Source organism: Crassostrea angulata, chromosome 1 (assembly GCF_025612915.1).
Source record: "Crassostrea angulata isolate pt1a10 chromosome 1, ASM2561291v2, whole genome shotgun sequence".
NCBI classification, from domain to species: Eukaryota; Metazoa; Mollusca; class Bivalvia; order Ostreida; family Ostreidae; genus Magallana; species Magallana angulata.
The window spans coordinates 28,135,136-28,157,674 of record NC_069111.1 but is presented as its reverse complement, the minus strand read 5'-3'; the positions used below and the strand labels follow the sequence as shown (position 1 = coordinate 28,157,674).

At 31.8% G+C, this 22,539-nt stretch overlaps 2 protein-coding genes and 1 pseudogene across 3 annotated transcripts in view; 2 read left to right on the top strand and 1 right to left on the bottom strand.

Annotated features, from left to right (window-relative positions):
* LOC128191942 (uncharacterized) overlaps positions 1–11,614 on the top strand; it is a gene marked incomplete at its 5' end in the record, with an annotated part of 184,658 nt that extends 173,044 nt beyond the window's left edge. The window contains 13 exons of the mRNA XM_052864321.1: positions 4,785–4,916; positions 6,600–6,731; positions 6,853–6,876; positions 6,971–7,065; positions 7,164–7,225; positions 7,434–7,603; positions 7,767–7,869; positions 8,607–8,623; positions 9,068–9,215; positions 9,365–9,537; positions 9,887–9,957; positions 10,733–10,780; positions 11,094–11,614. Coding sequence (XP_052720281.1) covers positions 4,785–4,916; positions 6,600–6,731; positions 6,853–6,876; positions 6,971–7,065; positions 7,164–7,225; positions 7,434–7,603; positions 7,767–7,869; positions 8,607–8,623; positions 9,068–9,215; positions 9,365–9,537; positions 9,887–9,957; positions 10,733–10,780; positions 11,094–11,096 — 1,178 coding nt within the window. The remainder of the gene's footprint in view (positions 1–4,784; positions 4,917–6,599; positions 6,732–6,852; positions 6,877–6,970; positions 7,066–7,163; positions 7,226–7,433; positions 7,604–7,766; positions 7,870–8,606; positions 8,624–9,067; positions 9,216–9,364; positions 9,538–9,886; positions 9,958–10,732; positions 10,781–11,093) is intronic.
* Positions 1,099–2,729, bottom strand: LOC128186688 (uncharacterized; annotated as a pseudogene).
* Positions 11,615–15,713: 4,099 nt separating the features above from the next.
* LOC128186555 (uncharacterized) overlaps positions 15,714–22,539 on the top strand; it is a 29,483-nt gene continuing 22,657 nt past the window's right edge. For both annotated transcript variants that reach the window (XM_052856384.1, XM_052856376.1), the window contains exons 1-4: positions 15,714–15,770; positions 18,312–18,483; positions 19,892–19,961; positions 20,555–20,860. In XM_052856384.1, the coding sequence (XP_052712344.1) occupies positions 18,355–18,483; positions 19,892–19,961; positions 20,555–20,860 (505 nt within the window). In that variant the 5' untranslated portion in view covers positions 15,714–15,770; positions 18,312–18,354. The remainder of the gene's footprint in view (positions 15,771–18,311; positions 18,484–19,891; positions 19,962–20,554; positions 20,861–22,539) is intronic.

Sequence of the window (22,539 nt, the reverse complement as noted above, 5' to 3'; positions counted from 1 at the left end):
CTTGATCTTACTAGACTTCCCATAAGTTTGTGATTTCTGATATTTTCTAATTCTTTCTTTTTAAAATTAATTGTTTGAATGTTTTCTTCATACTTTTCCTCCAACTGTTTTATTTGGTTTATTAAAAATTTCTCCTTTTCGTTATTTTTCTTTTTGGCATAGCTAGAATATGATATACATTTGCCCCTGATTTCCATTAATAGTGTTTCAAGAAAGAGCTGGTCATTGACAGTGAATTGAATTTCATCATTTGGAATTTTGTCAATAGATGCATTGTTATATACGGGTACTGCATAATTTTGTTTTATTTCTTGTATTTTTTTATTAACAACATCTAGGAATTCCTTATCATATAAAAGTGCATTATTGAACTTCCATAAACCTTTTCCATGTGTAAATTCATTGAATTTTAGACTAAGGAGTACTGGTGAATGATCTGACTTATAACTTGCTATGATTTCACTTTCTTGTGACATACACAGTAGGGTGTTTGATATTAAAAAGAAATCTAGTCTTGCTTGTTTAAGAGGGGTTGGTTTACGCCATGTGTACCTTTTCTTATCAGGGTGAGTTTCTCTAAAAATATCAATAAGATTGAATTGATTTATTTTTTCTATTACTTTATCTCTTGCTTTAGGATTGTTAAGATGAAGATAATTGTAATAATCCAAATCGGGATCCATAATAAGATTAAAATCGCCAACAACTATTATGTCTTTATTTCCTATTTCACTTACAATTTCAAAGAGTTCTTCATAAAAAAGGGGCGTGTCCTCATTTGGACCATACACTGTGATCAAACTTAAACGATGGCTTTGAATGCTGAGGTCTAGTACCACAAAATTTCCAGAATCATTTGTAAAATTCTTATGTACTTTATATTCAAAATTGTTATTGAAAAAAATTGCTACTCCTCTGGACTTTGAGGTAAAAGAATTAAAATAAACTTCATTGCCCCATTCGTTTTGAATACTATCTTCCATATCACAAGTGAAATGAGTGTCTTGTAAACATAAAATATTGCATTGGGTTTGTCGATAATATTGAAAGACATCTTTTCTTTTCTTAAATTCGTGCAGAGCCTGACTGTTAGCAGATATAATTTTTACCGAAGACATGTTACAGAAAAAGTTTGCTTACCTTGTACGATTCGCTGGAAATACAACAACACGGTCAAAAAATGCTCTTGTCCAATAATTATACTAGTCTGAGGTTGATACATGATTGAGAAAGGAAACATACAGAAGGGGGAAAGAAAAGGAGTGCTCGATTGCTGGGTTTAAAGTTAAAGGCACGTGCTGATGTACGGTGAATTTGGTTGAGGGGTTGAATGTTTACATTGGATATGCCGACACGTTACTAAAATTAGAGTAAACAATGGTAGACATAAATATTTCCGGAATTAAATTATAGGCATAATCAGAATGAAAAGTCGGCATTTGAATTAATTAATGGGATCTTTTCATGTGTTTGAAAATACATATACAGTTTTTTTTTTTCAAAATACGTAATTATAAAGACAAGTAATTCGGACATTGTCCTTAATAGTTTATAGTGTGAATGAGGAAAATTCAGTTATTTTCCGGCGTCACTTGGATCATCTAGTTTGTTAACAAGGTCACAAACCAAGTTTTCCATGATGGAAAAACGGGCTGGGCCAATGTGCGAGCGCCCCATCCATCGCGTCAAAACAATTGCAACGTCGTTGATCCGATTGTCTTGGAGGTACCTTAGCATTCTCCGTCCTGCCCCATGCTCCCGATCGTCGTGGTAATTTTCGATAGTTTTTCCACTTTGGTCGCGAAACCTGTATACGAGGATTCTGCTGTCGCAACTTGCAGCGTAAGGGTCTATTGATGTTTTTTTTGTAGATATTCAGGGCCTCGTCCGAGGACTGAATATTAGCACCAACCGCCATAAATTCAGACCCGTCTTTCTGCACCGGTTCCGTGGAGACAACCACAACGTCGTCCAAGGACTGATATTCCTCAGAGGAAATTTGCAAGGCATCCGCACTGGAAATAAGGGGTACCTCTTCCTCGTATTTCGTACCGTTTGGCATTGTTATCTCGTTTCTTTGAACTTTAACGTTAATGTTCTGCTTGCGAAATGAATCCGCTTTATCAAAAAGTTTATTTCTAGCGGAGGTAAGGGGTGCGGGCTGTTAGGGAGTGATGAAGAAGGGTAAACGCTGTTTTGCAATTTTTTTTAGCCTCTGCGCGTTGAGAATCTCATCCTTTTTATTGCGATCCTTCAACTTAGCGGTTATTGTGACCGGTTTGTCATTGAACTGTGGGCGGACCCCGTTCCTGTGGATGCGGACAAACTCAACATCGACACCCAGTGATTGCTTTATATCATTGGGTATCGTTGTGGCCAAGTCCTCTTGTTGGGTATAAGGATAGTTGTGAATCAATATATTGTCTTTCATCGATCTCGAGCGAAGATCAGTTATGTCATCATCGATGTGTGACAGTTTTCTGTCCATTCTAATCACAACCGACCGCAGGAGATCAAGTTCACGCTTAAGTTGAGCATTTTCGGAGCGCAAGGTTGTAATTTCGGTATAATTACACTCGGCCTGGTCCGATATGGTTTTTAGTTTGTCACATAACGGACCCTGGTCACGCTCTGCTGAATGTTCGGTTTGCTTGGCTTTGGGTGAACTGTTGTCAGAATTTTTTTTGGATATTCCTTTGTTTCGTGTTTCCATGTTTCAAACAAACCCAAGTTGAAATTCCTCTTTTTTACCAGTATATATCAATACAGAACACTATTTGACACACAGTAAACCAAAATAGAATCCCACTTTGTATCAAAAACACTCCAATAAAACCAAAATCACCAGGATCAAAAAAATTACGTGCTCATGGCCTCGGGTGTCACGTGACTTTTTTTTAACTCAAGGTTATAGCAAATTATAAAATACTGGTATAATGGCAGCAAATGTTTTGTGTCAGTTTGTGATGCAAGCCCCAACTAGTTTAAAGTTTTACAAGGTGTAGGACAAGGAAGGATCCTAAGTGCTTTTATGTTTCTTGCTTACATTAATGTTTTGTTATCTGAAATTTGCCACAATGGTAACGGTCTTGTTTTGGGTGATATACACAAACCAGGTATTTTATTAGCGGGTGATACTGTTTTAATGACCAACTCACCAAGGTCTTTACAATGTTTACTTAATGAAGTAAAAAATATGCATATACTTGGAGACTTCATCACAATCCAAGTAAAAGTGTCTTGTTATTATTGTTTTTTTCCAAGACACAAAAATGTTCTGTTTCCTATAGTATTAGCTTATTTGGTAGTAAAATTCCTCAGTCTGATAACACTGTTTATGCTGGCTGCCTTCTACAAGCAAATATGAAAACTGACAAGCTAACCGAATGAGTGTGCAAAAATGCAAGATCAAAAATCTACTCATTATACTCTATTGCTGTTAATAACTCCGACATTCATCCAGTTGTGTCTGCAAAAATATGGAAACGTGTTGTGCTACCCTCTGCCCCTTACTCCTGTGAAATATGGTCGTCACTGACACTCACCGACTTGCAACTCCTAGAGTATGTACAAAGACACTTCTCCAGAATCATTCAAGGATTTTCCAAATTTTCTCCGTCGCTCTCCAGCATATCACATATTGGACTGTGGAACATGCAAGGCTACATTGATAAATGCCGCTTATTGTTTTTAGGCAAACTACACCGATCAGACCAAAACTCTTTACAAAATCGGATTTATAGGTTTATTTCTGATGTTCATGTAACTTAAAAACTTTTTGCAACTAAAAACTTATTACAAACAGATAAGAAATGTAAGCTTTTCGATGTGATTTTTAACTACTGTAATATCATTTTTAACAAAAACGAATATTCAAAATTGGTTATCAAAACAACTTTGGCAGAGGAAGAAAAACAATGGCAGAGCTCTCTCTGTGTGAACCCTGAACTCTCTTTTTTTAGTAGAATACATACGAATTTGTGCCCTAATAAGCTTTGACAAATTGTTCAAAAGAAACCCTCAAAACGGCTGTTGATCAACTTTTTAGTTCAAGTTTCATCAATGAAAACTGTATTTAAAACTTGTCCTTTATGTTATAAGGAAACAGATAGCTATAATATGCACCGTGTTTTAAGCTGTTATAATCTTTTAGAAGACAGAGAAATTGTGCTTGAAAACATTTTAAAATTTCTTGATGTCAACGAATATCTATTGTTTGAAAATCAATATCCAGAATTACAGTTTTTATCACTTATGGGATGTGTCAATGGTACAAGTTTTGAAAATATATCGTATACAAAATGGAAACAGATAATGTTAATCATTGCATTTATGTTGTATAAAAACAGAGGTTTCTTTGCAATAGATTGTCGTAATTTATAAATGTCTATCAAAATATGTACATATATAAATATGTTTTGTTTCTGTTCTTTTTTCACTTGAGTTTATAATTTGATTATGTAATACTCTCCATTAATTTGAAGAAAATGAAGAATATCTTATCTTATCTTATATACTTTGAAAATGTATTTAAATGTATAGAAAATAACATAAAATTTAAAAGTACATGTTAATAATATCAGGATTTCGTTTTCAAAATTAACAGCAAAAAATGATATTCTTAATTTATATGTACATTTAACGTGAAAAAATCAGTTATTCATTTTGACTACACATGTACCAGCTAATTTATTTGTGTGACATTAAATGATGTTGAACATCAATGTTAACAAATCTTTAAAAAAAACTCTTTTCAAACAGTAATTGTGTATTTCTTACTTCAGAAATGACCACATCAACGATCACAGAGAGTACATACGAAAGTGCCCAGACAACAGTCCCAAGCACGGTTGAATCGTCACAGAGTACTGAAGCTAGTCCAACAACCACAGGAGGAAGTGAAAGCACTACAAAAGGTTGAAAACCAACTATGTATTGTGTTTTGTGGGATAGTAACGACCAAATAAGTTTATCAATATTCATGTTTCATATATGTTAACAAAACGTTATCTTCAAAAATGCATGTCAAATAGTAATTAGTTATTTCTCACGTCAGAAAGTTAAATCACTTTTAAAGGTTAAAAAGCACCACGAAATCTCATGTTTTTTGTGACGGTGACGAAACCTTGTGACAAAATAAGTTTATCAATCTTCATATTTAATATTATTTCAATTAATAAGTCATTACCCATAGTTTGTTCGGCAATGCAATAAGTAAAAACTTAAGCTCTATATTACTGACAATCTTAATTCAAAGAACAACATTAATATATTAACTTATTAATGAATTTCAGCTCGTAACAGTACATATGATTGTGTTAATCGTTCCTCTAGATCTTAAACCTGACATGAATTCATAAAAGCACTAGGTCGCCATATTACTTTCGATCGCTCCTCTTCTGCCAGATGGGTTTTTATACCGGTTGAGAAAGTTACGGTCGGTTGCTTTCCGATTGAGGCATTCAGGTTGCACGGGTTTCTAAATGCATGAACTAAACATTGTAGTAAAATGTTTGTAATAAAGAAAACAACAATCAATACAACACAAAATGTATTTATTCTGAAAATTTCCAAGGTATTCGTATTATTTTGCGCAGATACTGATGTCTTACTGGTACTTTGCATGCACATCGAACACGTGTGTGTGTGTGTCGTTCATACAGAGTGCATAGCGGCTGTATCTTTTTGAAAACCCCTGTAGCACTACATTCAACACAGACGCTAAATTATAGTAAATCCAAAAGAGTAACGACGTAACATCGTTTCCATCGGTTTCTACAAAAAACGCGCCGTTTCTAAAATCCATGCGACATTGCTAGATCTGCCACAGTGTGTGGTTTGCGCATGTGCGATGTTATAGCATACCGGGGAAACGGTCTTCTGTTATCAAGGATTTTAGACGTATATGTGCCTGGATTTCAGTCTGCCTTATTTCGTCTTTCATTCGGTATTCCTTGCCAGTGCAGTGGTTGTCATATCATTTTTATTCAAAACGCGTTTTGGCAGGTCTTTTCGTTCAAGGTAATGTGTTCGGGTGTATGAAGTGCCTGAATGCGGTGAAGCATGAATAGTGCTCTCGACCTTATAAAGGGGGTGTTTACAGTGTAGCGATGAGCAGAACAATATAAATCGACAACTAATATGGCAGTAGTCGGAGATTAAAGGGAAATGATGCGTATTTATGAATTCATGTCAGCTTTAATGCACTTGTATCGAGGATAACACATTAAATTGTAATGACGCCAAAGAGACCCTTTGATTTAGAAAAAGCCATATTTCCCAAATATATTGTTTAATTTACACTTGAGTCATGTCAAGTTTATGTCATGTCGTGTAATTTTAATATGGTTAATTGAAGAAAATTAAAACATAAGAAGCACGCTATGATATAAACAGAAATATGTTTGTATAAACCTAAGGTTGAAGTGCATAATTTCAAAACTAAGATAAGCGTTTACAAATTTATATACAGATATATCATTTTATGTAAAAGTTATATTACTATTTGTCTATTCAGTATAATGATGTAAAGCATCGTTAATAGATAGTAATGCTCTTATATCTGCATGTCAAAAGTTATTGTTTATTACTGATTATAGACATTACAACAACAACAATGACAGAGAGTACATACGAGAGTACCCAGACAACAGTCCAAAGCACGGTCGCATCATCACAAAGTACTGAACCTAGTCCAACCACCACAGGAGGAAGTGAGAGCACTACTAAAGGTAAAAAAAAAACTCTGGTGTTTGCATGTATTGAATATAAAGCTTTTTACTTTTCAATAGATTAGAAAATAGAAAATCATATCGGTATTCTGTAGTATATTTTGTTCTTTATTTGTTTTAGAGAAAGTAACCGCATACGTCCCTCGTAAGTATAAGCTTTTATAAAGACACGTCAAATATTGAACATTTGCAAAATAAATACATATATATTACGTGCCTTTTTATTTTTTTTATAACAGAAACTTCTGAGGTTAAACTTGGAGTAGTTGTGACCTTCAGAAAGAACATATCACTTACTAATTATGACCAAGTAGTGAAAACCATGGAATCATCGGTAAGATAAGTTTCAAAATACTGACATCTTGTAAGGGTACTGTGGGATTTCTCACAAAAATGTGTAAACAATGATTCATGTTTTTTTTCATTTTGAAGCTAACGAATTTCTACAAAAACAGGATTACTGGATTCATCAAAGTACTCATCCTTGTGATAAGGTAAATTGTTGAGTGATTATTTTTTTTCCGACGTTTATTGTTCCAACCATATGAAAAGAAGTTTATGGTTTGATGAGACACTTAAACATTGTTTATTGCACAATATAAAAAAATACTTTTTACAGCATTTTCTTGTGGTTTGAATTTTTAAAAAATTGTCTGATCCCAAATATCAAAAGCACCTTATTTTTTTTCTTCTTTGGCTCAGGAGAGGAAGTACAATTGTTGAACACGAAGTTATCGCGAACAAAACAGAAAAGGCAAACCAGGATCTTGTGACATCCATGTTTATTTTGTCTAAAAGCAACATAAAGTACGAAAATGAGAACCTAACAACTTCGTCTGTGTTAGTAAAAGATGACACTGGAAGGAAACTAGGCATGTTTATTCTATGCATCTAAACAATATTTTAACAATTTGATATCTATAATAGTGTTTGTTATAAACTTAATTTAGCATTTTTATTTAAAGTTTACAACATATATTATACAAGTAGCACCTAGACAAACAATTATTACTATTTAATTATATTTACTTACAGTTATTACCAATACTTCCTCAAAATGCGATGTATATGTAATCAGCAATCCATGCGGGGAAAATGAAAAATGTGTAGAAGACGAAAAAATAGCTTATTGTCGCACGTAAGTATTACATCTACATGTAGATAACAAAGATTATTGTACAATGGTTTATATAAAACATACGGTACATAAAGTGAATGAAATATTGTACGAATGAAAACTAAGAACTATAGGTACACTTTTAGTCATGTTTTGCCCTTTTTATAAAGTAATTTTTGAAATCCTCACAAGAAAATTAAAATATAGATTCATTTATTCAAGAATACCTACAACTTAATGATCTATAAATAGTAACCGGATTAAACTTTCACAATGGTATTTATGACGTCATAAACAATGTCTTTTCCGGATTTTTTTTCAAAATAGAGCAGAAGACACATAATTATGTAGTTTTTTTAATAGAAAAATATGTCTACCGCCGTCGCCTGCAATGAAATTCACAGTTTGACATCACTTTTGTGATATCACATAAAATATATTAATTTCGTTCTGAGCGACAGCGGCGAACACATTTTCCTCTTCAACAAAACTAGGAGAAATATGCCATTTTACATCATTTTTGACTACATATTAGAAATATGACAAAATGTTTGAGTCATTATTTTTTTTTTTTGAAAACAGAATAAAATTGTATAACTTAGAATTTTATGCACACAAGCGTTCAAGATGGTATATGCGTATTTTCATGATATTTAAACACCTTTTGAATTTGACGGCAAATATTGAAAGAAACTGTGTACTTTTGGATGGTAGTATTAATTAAATTATATTCTTTACATTTTATATCTTTTTTTTAGAGAAACAAGAGATTCGAGTGAGTATTTTCTTTTTAATACAATATAATGAATTACTCTACTATCTTAACGTTGTACAATATCAGCAAAGTGTACATCATTTTTGTATTTGTATCAACGTTATATCCGCCCATTTACTGTAAGTTTAACGAATTGTTAAGGGACAAAACATTAAGCGATCTTCACTTGTCAGGAAAACGATTTCTTTAACATGATCGGAATTGCAGTCATCAATTCTAGGTACAATTTCTTCTTTCGTAAGATATTGACATTTAAACCAAGGTATTATATAATATCATTGAATGTCCTGCTATTATTGGCAAAGTATATAATATGTTTGCAAATGTCGCTCTCAAATGTATCTTCGATTTTAAATTTATATTCCAATCGTTGAAGATTTTAAACATTTAAGTTGTAGTTTTGCTATGCTTGCTGACGGTAATGCTCTTAATTTGTTTTAATAGATGACAACTTTCAATTGATTCTGGGACTGGGAGTCGGAATAACGCTATTGACCATTGCAATTTTCATTGGAATCATCATTTTTTGCTACTTTCGAAGAAGGCGACACCTCAAAGATACATCGTTATCGTCTTCTGATGTTAATTTTGAGTACGTTTATTTCTGAATAACAAATACAGTCAATCATGACTTTTTGCAAAAAAATCACTATTTATCATAGTGATAAAAAATGTCAGCTTCTGCATTTCTTAATTTTTCGAGGTAGTTAATGTAACTAATACGTATTTATCTTTAAACAGGAATACGTTTGACGAACAAGGAATGTATTTTGTTTCGAGAATGCCGACTAAGATCGACAGCTGGGGTCGGTATGGGTCTCCATATTCACCGCATCATATTTGGTCAGAAGAACCCGAAGGCGGCAGAGCAAGAGATGGATTTGATGACTTTAATATTACAAGAGAACCTAACAGTACGTTTGACAATATCTTTTCCAACCAATGTCACATCGTAAACATGTTTAACCTCTGAAATACCTTTTTTTGATCAGGAAAATACAGTTTATCTAGACAAACTTTATTTTATCAATTATATGCATACCGGATTACAATGGAAATTCATTAGATAACAGCAACAAACGGATGACTATTATACCATCATTAATGTTGTTTCTATTTTACATTTATACTTTATTGTCATGTTTTGTTCCGTTTTAAAACAAACATTAATCCTTGACAAATGCATGTAAACGGTAATCATGTTAAATTTTCATTTCACGGCATGCCTTTGTATGTGAATATCACATCCATTATTGTTTACAGGTTATGACAATGCTGAACAGTCAAGATTTTCATGGGATTTCATGTGTCAAGCTTTACAACCAAACGAAAAGGTAAAAAAAAATGCTTTACAGTATATTGTTACTCTTTATTCTAATAATCAGAATCTAACTAGTAATTTTATGTTCCTTCCCATATACAACTCCGTTTTATCACCTTATTCAGTCGTTCTTACTTTTATGTTCCTAAAATTAGAAGTAACACCTCTGACAAATCCGATAGGTTGTTTTTCCAAACACTCTTTTTTGTAAATTTTGACTGTTTATAACATGTACACATTCATCCGAAATCTAGTGTGATTATTTTTTTTAAATAAGCGATTTATTTAAAAAAAACAACTAACAGTTCCATAAACAGTAAGAGTTACTTTTATCCTCAAACCTTTGTTCTTTACTCTTTTTAAGCAGTCTATGTGGTCAACAATTTAACCATCATATCTGCCTTAAACTTTAAAGTGTAATATTTTTAGACATGAACATATATTCATGAAAAACAAATCCAAACAGTTTAGCTTGAAAAATTTAGCATGTTCATATATTCCTACTGAGAAGCATTGAAATGGCCTCCTAATAAACACAGTGAAAGTTTTGTTTTTTTAAATCGCTAATGCATGATTTCTCATCTTTGCTCATATGGTAAAAAGTTTATATCATGTGACATATCATGTGATGCTTTCAATTTTTTTTTTCATCATGCATTTGGGTTATAAAGCGATCAGCCATACATACATTGTATGCTATAAATTTGCTATCATTTAATTGTTGTTTGCTTCAAAATGTATATATTGAACATTCGTGATATTCGTTCTTCTCATTTCTTTTTCTGCAGTTTAAAATAAAACGCCCGGAATTTAGCACAAAGCCACTGAATCCCGAGGTATAACAGTATTGAATTCAGTCAAATTTAAGTTGAAGCAATTGGTTTTTAAGTCTTCTTTTTGATGAACAATTGATTGCACAAATAGTATACTTGTAAGCTACATATTTATTGTTACAACTGAATAAAAGTATTTCTATTGTGTTATAATGCAAACATGAGAAAATATCTACATGTAAATTTGTTCCTCTTAGATATAACAGTATATGATATATAATTGATATATAATGTCATGTATGATGTATCATTCGCAGTCAAATTAAAGAGACGTTGAAATTATGTCATGCTTATTTTATTTATCTATTTTTTGCAGTGATAATGCTGAAAATAGGAATTTTCAACCTTTCCTTAGAAACTGCAGCATGAACTCATTTGCTCAATCATTATTTTTCTGTTTTTATGTCTTAAAACCATTTAAATACTTATCATAAAAACAACTGGGACAGAAAAATGTATTTTTGAATAATTATTATAGTGTAATGGAAAACATGACTTATTAGTATATAAGTAGATATGAATGGAATATGTTTACTAAAACTTTTGAATATATAACCCACTTTTATACATAAAGTTTGATTAGAAAAGCAAATAAACATGTAAGTAGGTATTTATATTTTTTTTATCATGTAGTTAGACATGTGACATCCCAGGTGCTTTTAAAAAAGAGGGTTTTTTTTCAAGAGATGCTTATAATAATTGTATATTTGCATATTTGATGATCTTGTGTCTGTGATGCTATTATATATTTACTTTTTAATACTTTACTTGTTATTATATAGTTATCATATATACATATTAAAACCATTTGTATTTCGATTTTTAATAAAAATATTACTCTCAGCAATTTTTGGGGTTTTAATTCAAATGAAAGTCTTCAATTCCGCATCTTGTTAATAATTATTAGAAACAACTGTTGTAAACATTATTTTGTTAACTTGATTTGCTTTCTGCTAAATCTAAGACGGCCTTTGGGAGACAAACCTTACTTATTTTTATTGATATGATAAGTAAATATCCTGTAATATACCTCACCTAGACCAAGTTAATTTTTGTCCAAAGATCCCAAAGATATCACATATAAAGCTTGATTTTATAAATTTCTTAAACAGCGGGCCTCAGGATCATGAAGCAATCTTAGACTTAAGTCAAAAATTGTATACTCTCTAATGTCTCTAGATTGAAAACACTGACAAATTTGAAATGTTACTAAAATTGGCTTGATATAAATTTGTTAATTACAAATTTTGATCGTCATTTTATTATAAACAAAAATTTTATGGCTGACTGAAATTTTGTCTTAAGTCTGAAATTCCTTCATGATCCTGAGGCCTGGTTGAATGAAGTTCAGTCAAGAATTAAATAGATGTAATATAATCTCTCATTAAATTATATGATGTTGTTTATAATCACTATCTTCGAATGAAATCAGAGAAATGCAAAATATGAAAACTCTCAACCAATTGAATTCGACCAGGAAGAACTTGGCACACAGAGACCACGCAAAGCATATACCTGTGTAGTTAATCTTTTGCACATTCATTTTACATGTTATTCATATTCTTTTTGAACGCATTTATAAAATGTACTACATGTAAGAATTATCCTTTAACGCTTATGTATGATCTTTATTATTTGAAAAATGATATGATTTTCTTATGATATTATCCATATTCAGGAACACACATTTTATAAGAAAATTAATTCATTCTATAGTTGTTAATGATCGATTTAAGCAATATATTTTTTTTTAAATTTTGTCCTAAAGTATAATGCTATTAAATGTATGCAAAAGGGAAAAAAAGAAAACCAATACCATTAGATATGATGGTATCGGTTTTCTTTTTTATCTTTGAAAGATCTAACTTCATTTTAATGCATCTGAATTGCACCTATCTTATAATAATATGTTATTCATGTAGATTTAAGGTTTCAGGTTTCTCTACCTGACTGTTATGCATTTGTATCTTTTTCAGCGTCAAAGTTTGGGATTGTTTAGCCTGTTATCGAAATGAGCCTGGTTTTATTTATTTATTACGTTTTACACCTGTTGCATTTTTTATAATTCATAAGGGTTAAACTGCAGTCAAGAGAAATTTAAAGGGTTCAACGGCCAAAATAACACAAACTCAGTCACGTATTGTCAGTTAAAATTACCCCTACACTATCTGAGTACAGAAAACAAAACAGAACAAATCCCAATCTTACTTCTTTTAAGTATTGAATATGACAAGTATAGTAAATATATGAAATCATATCAACACTACTACGTAACCCGTCGAAAACCTTACAAACGTTACATTTTGTTTAATATTGATTTTTCAATATCTCCTTTACTTGTCTTCGATTGTTTTAAATAAAAAAAAAAGTAACACAGTCAGGAATCTAGCTAAAGATCCGATATCTATATTTCAAAAAATTAACTATATTAATTCGAAAATCGTTATCTTTGATGAAGCTTTCTGGAAAATGTTTCCTTTTATACGCCATCAAAAAAATATATATATTTTTTAAAAATTAATTTATTATACAAAACAAGAAATTAAACGCCAATTGTGCATGCCCATTTGCGAAATGAACGTGTTTTGTGTCCCTTGCTCTCTTAAGAAGACTAATTTTGTGATGAGCATAAAGAAAATTTACAACCTGATATCGTATAACTGGCGTGCCCCTAGCATGACAAAAAAAAGGTACGGAGACAATGCATGAAATCTGCCTGACAAAAATTACTTGAGTTACGACACTGGACAAATGATGCTTTCATTGGGTGGCTAGTTCATGAGTGATCCTTCCCTTCCTGGTCGGTTATTAAGTGAAATTTGAAATGTGTTAAATGCAGTATACCTAACATCACTTGTCAGAATAGCACGACCCACTTCACTGCAATTAAGTCCAATTGAAAAATAACCCCCAAAAAGTAACAAAAAAGGGAGCTCAGAAAAATGAAGCCTCATAATGTGATGTACAAACAGATGGTTGTGTGATAATGATATTTATGCGTTATGTTAAAAATCATGAGTTTAAGATTATTTATCTGTACTTTGAAGCGCGATAAGCCAACAATGTTTATTCTTCACTATGGAGAATTGAGTTGTATCTGTGACATTTGAGATTTTACACTAAAATGAGTTGTCCGCTAGGTATTACTCGACTGTGCGAGAGCTATATTGCTGAATCGCCAAGTAGACGATGAATTGTGCTATTTCTAAAAGAAGTTCTGGAAGGGCTATATAGTCTGATGGTTGTACAAAGTTCTGAATGCATAGAACATGAAAATACTTGTGTACAATTTCTCAGTATTGTCGGCTAGAGTTAAGTTGAGCAGTGCTTGGAGATCTTTTTGTAAGATCAAATGGGCACCCCTGTTTGCTGCTCGTTGGCCCATCGATTCTTTGAACCTTGGTTATTGGTACCAAGAAAGAGAGTCTGCTTTAACATTTTTAATACCCTCTGTGTGCTCCCTCTAAACAATTCGTTACTGTGGAAACATGAGAATTCGTTGTGGCTTTATTTCGTAATATTCGTGCGTAGCCCACCTCGACGAATTTACTTCCTCGACGAAAAAGAAAATATAAAACATTTAGATTCCTACTGAAACTGTAAACCCACGCATCCATGAAATTCAGTATCCAGAATAAACAAAGAAAACATTTAGGTACTTACCTGTTTGGATATATTAGAATGTCTCTATTCATATATAAATGTAAAATGTAAGCTCAACGGTGAAATACTGCACAAAATCCAATGTCTGAACTAGCTTCACTGTCGATAAATGACAAAAATAAATCTGTCCATGTTTGGTTATCGTTTACTTAACAAGTTTGGCCTTTGGTTTACCGGCCATTGCGAGGTTGCCATACTTTTGAGACAGAATTCGGGATTCATAGTCGGGATCTGAAACATTTAACCCTAACATAGTTAATTTGACATGTGGCCCATTTGATATTCGAATCTTAATTTTTGGGTATATTATAGCATAACTCACATCTGTAGCTGAGCACTTGGCCTGCGTTATAATTTAAAATTTGAAAAAGAATGAATCTGATAAAGGGGAATTCCAAATTTTCTTTCTTAGGTTTTCGTCGAAAGTAACTAATGGTCAAGCTCCGTGGACCTTGATGCGATGGCGATATTTTGTGGACCTCTATCTAATTTCTATTGTATGCCTCGGCTAACTGTCTCAGTTGGGGGTCGCTTATGTCAACCGGGATTTTGCCGCCATCGCTAGATTGTGTCACTGCAGTCTCGCCGCTGTGTGCACCCCTTGTAGACTTAATCTTGGCGCGGGGGCTTGTCTCTTCTCGTCTGGGGTTTGTCTCTTCGACGAACGCATTGCCAAGGGATGATGATTTATTCTTTTTTTACGTTTTATTTCTTTTAAAAGGTATTGATGAGTTTTTTCAGGTGGGGTTGCGAAAGATAAGAAACATACATACATACATGTTCATGTAGAACTATACATGCGCATACTTTTGTTGAAATAGTGATTTTATTATGTCTATCTTGATACTATCTGCAAAAACTTTATATTGTAAACTCTTTGAGCTTATCTTTTACATATTAAAGCAAATTAGTTCCCATAAAAATATGATGGATAAAACAACTTTTCCTCTGGAAAATGTACATGTTTCTGCATGAACGGCATATCGTTAAAATTGTGATGACAGATGTATACAGAATCAAATATGTATTAAAAAGAATTCTAAATTTGAAATACTTGAACTCAGTTTTTTTAAAGCATAAACTTTGAGCCAAATATTTTAAGTTTTCCTCAACAGTTTGACCCCTTACCCAAAGAAATTAAAAACATCGCATGTCTATTCTGTGTCACTTGTAAGCGTAAAGAATGTTAATTGGTATGCAAATGCTAAAAGTGTTATACCAACAGCCAATAGAATACAAGTACAAACTTTTAAAATGACTTCCTTGTCAGATTATTACTATGTTATTTTTCACTATTAGTATTACTAGCCGAACACAATTCCAGACAAAGGTAAGGACGAATTAATCATTTATGAAAGTAAATATGATAAATCAGAGAATATTTTTTATTGTTATATATGCAAAAATATCGTTAAGTTTTAAAGTAATTATTTTTAAACTTTATCCAAAAAAAATCTGTTCATTCTTTGTAGTGCCAGTTAATGGGTCAACAATAATTTTTCTAATTGAACAATTTTTCATGCAAATTATCAAAATAATCATCAAAGATAAAATATGCATGGTTGTCTTCAAAACGTACGAGTATTAGACATAAGACGGGTCATTGACTTTATTTTAGAATTAATTAATTAAAAGTACTATAATTTTGATTTCCGTTATATCAACATTAAACCCATATATGAATCTGGTTAATAAATATTTTCGTAACTACATTATAAGAGATGGGAACTTATGATGATTCCACCTTAAACTCTAGAGGTACAATATATATTCCACTTATATGAGATATTAAAATGTTTCATCTCAGCATGATATTATGTTTCAATCAGAATTTTTATTCCTTAAAAAGCAGAAGATAAAACTTTAAATATCAAAGATAACTATAAAATTATTTGAACCAAAGTTTAAAAAATAAGAAGAACAAAGCAGGGGAAAACAAATGAAGGCAAATACAAATGCAAGGCTTACATTTTGTTATGTCTGGGTCATAAATGTATATCCCTCATTACCACAGATTTTAGATTATCATTGTTAACCGATAGGATATTTACAAACATGCGTGATGTAATATGATAACAAAATATCTAAAAGGGAATGAGATATGTCATTAAAAAACAGAAAGGGTAAGATATCTTTTTTTTTTAAAGCAAAGTTACAAAAACTTATGTAAAGCTATCCCAAAAGGCAAAGGGTTTGCACGGATCATGTTTAAATAAAAAAAAAGAACAAAAAAAGTAAAATAGTATCAAATTAATGTCACAGGTTCCGCGTTTATGAGTACGCGGTATGCACTTGTAGTATATTTGACAGGCAAGTGTTGCATGGAGGTAATGATATGTGCTAAAGGTTTTTTGGTAAGATAATCTCAAAAGAATGTTACGAGACCATATTTGCAAGCCAGACAACACCTAGAACCAATGAAAATAGACATGTTTTTTTTTTAATTTTAGGTTCAAAATACACTGTAACTGGGACTTCAAATTTTGTGATTAATATGGGCACTGGGCAGGTTTATTTTAGAATAAAATTATCTACTGGGCAATTTCATCTCTATTTTAGATTAAATCAATGTTGCCTAAATTTTAAGAAACTACTTGTAGAACTTACAATTTTTCTCCGCCCATAAAAAATCGCGTTTCTCGATCAACGGTGTGTTATATTATAAACATATTAAGCATATGGTACCATTACCTATTCCTTTTTACTTCTTAGAAAGGAAATGTTTACCCAAAGATATCGCCACAGAACAAAATTGTGCTATTCAAACAACTGAAATGTGACTGACAGGCAACTGACATTGTTAATGCAAGGCATATCTATGCCTTTCAGTCACATTCCCCCAGACCTTTAAGTTAACATTCAGTTGACTGAAGGGCAGAATTTCATCCCCTGTGTGCCCAATGGTATCAAGATATAAAAATACAATTAGAGTTTATTGTTTATATGGGAAACTTCATAAAAAGTCATATTTGTTTATGAGCAAACTTTAAGAAATGAAAAACGGGTCTCAATGGTGACTGAAGATTTGATTACGATTAAAGCTTAAACCAATCATTTAGTCAATGGTTTCAAACAAACAGTTAATAAATATGTGTTGTTGTTTTTTGTGGTTAAAAATGAATGAATGAATGAATGAAAATATGAGCACGTGAACTTATTCTTTTGGATATTTTTCCTTTAAATATTTCAATAAAATCCATTGCTTCTTACTTTTAAGTCCAGTATCATATGCCTTCTTTGTGATAGATAACGATGATATACCCGATTCTTGTCTAGGCTACATGGCATCATGGCTACATAAAATGTCAACTTTTCCATACAAGCCAGTTCCTCTAAAGAAAGGCTTTGTGTACTAATCTAGAGAACTGAATATGAATATCGATACTGTAGCAATTACATTTACAACAAAATATAATTATTTTTGAATGTGCAACGGATATGACTGTAATTATAATGATATCGAACTCATTGAATCTATTTATCAGTTGTTTTGTTGTGTTATTCATGTGTATGCATCGTAAACTTATATAGATAACAATATTAAAAGTGTATACAAATCTGTTGTATTTCAACAATTTAAAAACTTTTTATTGGAGTTGTTGACAAAAATTAAAGATAATTTGATGAGCAAAATCTTATCAAGGAACCAGATTGCTTTAAATGCATTTTTAATAAACATTTGTAAACAAATTTTGTAGACCTTTTGTCAAGTAAAATTATATTAGCTAATAATGATGGAATAAAAGTATATAGTACTGCAATGCTTTAAAGATAGACCCAAAAAAAAGCACATTTATCAATGAAGATTTGTTAGCAGTTTTATCGCTGACGTTGAATTATTGTTGGATTTCTCCAATTTGCTATGTTTCAGAAGATGTTTGAATGATACAGAACAATCTCTAATCATCGACACCATGGTTTGGAGTGACATTTATCTAAAGACTATATATCTTGCTATCGTAGCTGTTTTTCTCTATTTCATTTCGTTAACAATAGCACAATCTACAACAGTGAAAACAATTGAAAACAATGAGTTTTTAGAAGTAAGTATTTGTATCTCATCTCTTGTGACTGTCTACAGCCTATCAAAACAACAAAATATTTTGGGGTTTTTTTGACGAGTCAATGCTAATGTTAAGGTATATGTTGTTAACATTGCAGAAAAAATACATTACCTGTTTGAACATTTAATAGACTAAGTTAGATTTAGTTTGGAAAAGTATTCCCTTTTAGTCTGCATTCTAGTACGATCATAACCACAATGCAAAGACTTTGAACTTAGGGTGTTGACTTCTTAAAGATTATATTTTGATCGATCGAAACTTTAGCTACATTTAGAGCTGACAAACTCCGCAGACTTGCAAGTCTGAACTAATACTTCCATTGGCAAGTAGTACTGTAAATTCCTAATTTAACGCGAGGAATAAATATCCGCGTAAAATCGCGAGAAGCACGTCACGCGAATTTTCAAATATCGCTTTTAATTTTCAGACATATGTAAACTACATGAAACTATGATAAAATTTCGGCATTCGCGATTTTATGTTCTCGCGATTTGATGGAAAACCGTTGAATCGCGGAATTAAGTACTCGCGTAAAATAAGGAATCTACAGTATATAATTACCATGAATACTTTTATATCCTTTGTGGAGAATTTGTCTTGCAGTTTTTTCTAAATTAAAGGTCTAAAATGAATTTCAGTATAAACAGAAATCTACGTTTTTGTTGTTTCGTACGGGATACGAAGGTAGCCATCATTGCAGAAAAAATACAGTTTGGTAGCTCACAGTGCATGTGATTACTCAATAGTAAATTAAACTGAATATATACATTTAGTCTAATTGCAAGAATTACATTTTTACACACTTTCAATTTGACTAACTGTATCTTTACTCACCACCTTTTTTTGAGGATTACATGCATGTGGCCACAAAGTAAAAGATTAAAAATATGAATTTAATGCAAATGCGCGGAGTTAATGCCTTTACATGTACTGAAGCAAAAGTATCAATCGATCATGAATTAACTCACGAAAGGTCAACCACAAAAGGAAAAAAAAATACATCTATGAACAGCATACAATTTGTTTATTATTTGCTACTTGAATGCTTCTTGAATTAAAATTAAAATTATTTAGATGGCTAAACACTACATCAAAATTCAAAGTACTGACTTCATGACTGTATATTAATACGTGGACAACCGCTTCACTGAATAACATAGATTTTAGCTTTGTCAGTTTCTGGGAAAATAAAAAAAATAATTTTCATAAAAATAAACTTTTTAAATCATCCATCGTTTGTGCAAAGTTACACCTGTATCCAAACTAGATTGATTTACTTTACAATGCAAAGTCAAAGAGATCTGTTTTAAAGCGTCCTTCTGTATTGCTTCTGGTGGATCACGCTTTAATATAAATAATGATAATTAAAATCAGCCATTTTCTAAAGGAAATGCAGTTGTCAACGGATCCTTCGCCAACAACGACAACAGAACTTATGGTCACCGCTGACAGTGCTAGTAAGTGTTGATGAATTAAGTACATTTAAGTCACAATACAATGAATTATCATTGAATAGGGTTCCGCCATTAACGTTAACGGTTTTTTACTTAGTCTAGTACTTTGAATGTCGTTCTGGTGTACACTTATTTGAGTTTATGGAAAAAGAACTCAAAGCCAGATTTTTTATTGATAATATATATAATTTCCACGTATTTAATAGCAAATTGTGTCAATAATAACGATCATGGGCCTCTGTTATTTGTTTGATATGAAAGCCATTTTCATTGTTCGGAAGATTCATTCATAGACCAAAAGCTATAAATCATTGTATATAATTAACATTACCTGATTTGTGTCATTAAATAATTATACATATGTATTTTACACTGATCACAGCAAATAATTGCTTTTTTCTCTAAGGAACAAACGTACAACTATAATGTTTTAGATACTTTGCAGGCTAGATTGGTCTCTAAATTGTAAAACAAAATAAAAAGAAGGGAGTTGATTGGTCCATCAAATGATATATAAATTGTTTAAGGATGTGTCGAGCTACATTAATTACCGTCTTTGATAATTTTTGTTTCATGTGTTTTTTATCTTCCAAAAGGATGCCCTTTGGTTATCCTGTCACCAGGCTTTGTCTCAACAGATTTCGGCACCTCCGCACAATTTAGAGCTATTGTAGAATCGAACAACGACCCAGCTCTGGAATCAAGGTGGTTAAGGCTGCGGTCCAGTATAACTGAAGCTATTGACATTAACCAGCCGAAGTACTCCGGTAGTAAAAACCTTCCCTCTCCAGAGCTAGTGATTAATAATGTCACATTTGAAGATGAGATCAGCTACCAGCTTCAAGTTCGAATTGTCGGGGGGTGGTGCTTTGGGAATACAGTTTCTTTGGACGTGAGAGGAAGTATGAATAATGCATAGTCTATTTCAACATGTGTTGATTAGTTTTAAATGTATGGCCTAAAGTTTAAAATAGTTTAGCTTACCTGAACCACAAATTGTAAAACTGCACATCAAATTCGATAGAAAACTAATTTCTTATATCATAACTTTATTTAAGCTAAAAATAACTGTTAGACAACTTCCGAATTTCATTGAAAGGGACTTTAGTCCAAAAAATTGACTTTTGTCCGATTTAATGCCAGGCGTAAGGTGATACCGTGTGTACGTCATTTAGTGAAACGGGATCCGTTTCGTAAAAAATCATTCATACCGATTGATAGACTAGCTATTGCATATGAAAATATGTAACCACTTTTGTTTTAAGTATTTCTCACCTGATAAGTAAAATATTTACCTTTAAAACCTAAAATCGGAATTAAAATAATATTTTTCCAGAAAATATTGAAAATCGTAAAGAATTTTGTAAAACTCCTACAGGAATTAGTATATTTCCTCCAGGTTGAAAGTATTTCCTTCAAGAATATAATTAAGACAGAGAATTTTCATAAATATAATAAGATTTCCATGGAATTTTAAAATCCTATAAAAGTTTTGTTCAAATTCTATCAATATGAATTCCAATAGAAAGTTATTTCACGTAGAAAGAAATATTTTTGTGAAGGAATTTATTTTTCAAATGTAAATAACTCATCTAACAGGTGAGACCCATATATAACAAAAATGGTTAAAACTCTTCAAGCCATGGTCTATTAAATGACATTTTGAATTTTTTGATACAAGCACCTTAGACGGATCCAAAAATTTTATCTTTGCGCTGGCATTATTATCCAACATGGTGTTTTAAGTACCACTCTAAACAACAAGAGGGGTGGAAAGAAGTTGAAAAAATTGACAGCTACATGTAACTATTCGTACACGTACATGTAACGTGTGTAGATGTACACATCAAACGTTTTATAAACGGTGAGCTGGCACTGGGCGCTAAACGATGAAGATAAATATACACAAAATGAGTGAACGGTTAGATAGCACTCAATATTGCGAACGTTGAGCGTTTGCAAGGCAACTTATATTAAGCTATCTCTCGTCACAGTAGAAGATACGCTGTTACTCACTAAACTGAATTATGGAAAATAACTTGTACTTTATTTCTGTTTTGAAAATTGATATAACATATGACTCCACAATGTAAAACCACTTATATCGGACAATATCTAATATACGACTAGTATGTCCTTTAAATAATGATATCAATAGAAAATATAGATATAATACATTTATGATATGTTGATATTAAGGGCGTTGTTTCGTCAGGGTTTGAGTTCTCAAATCCGGATTGTTAAAAAGTTTAATTTCATGAGTAAAATTTGTTTTAAATACAAAAAGTATTTATGAAATGAATTATTATTGACAAAACAATCGATATTTTACTAAATTATGGAATTAGGCTATGACAAAGTTTGACTTTTAGCAAAACAGAGGAAATTCGAGTTTAATTTTTTAGATTTTATGTTCCACCGAAATATTTCTGGTAGAACAATAATATTTAAAGTTAAGATTTTATCTGTTAGTCAACCTAATTTTGCATATTTTCTGTTGGTTTTATCTTGCTTTTTCGTTTAGATTTTCGTATGGCACATACTACAAAAATATTTTTAAAAAATGCTTTAAAATGATAAA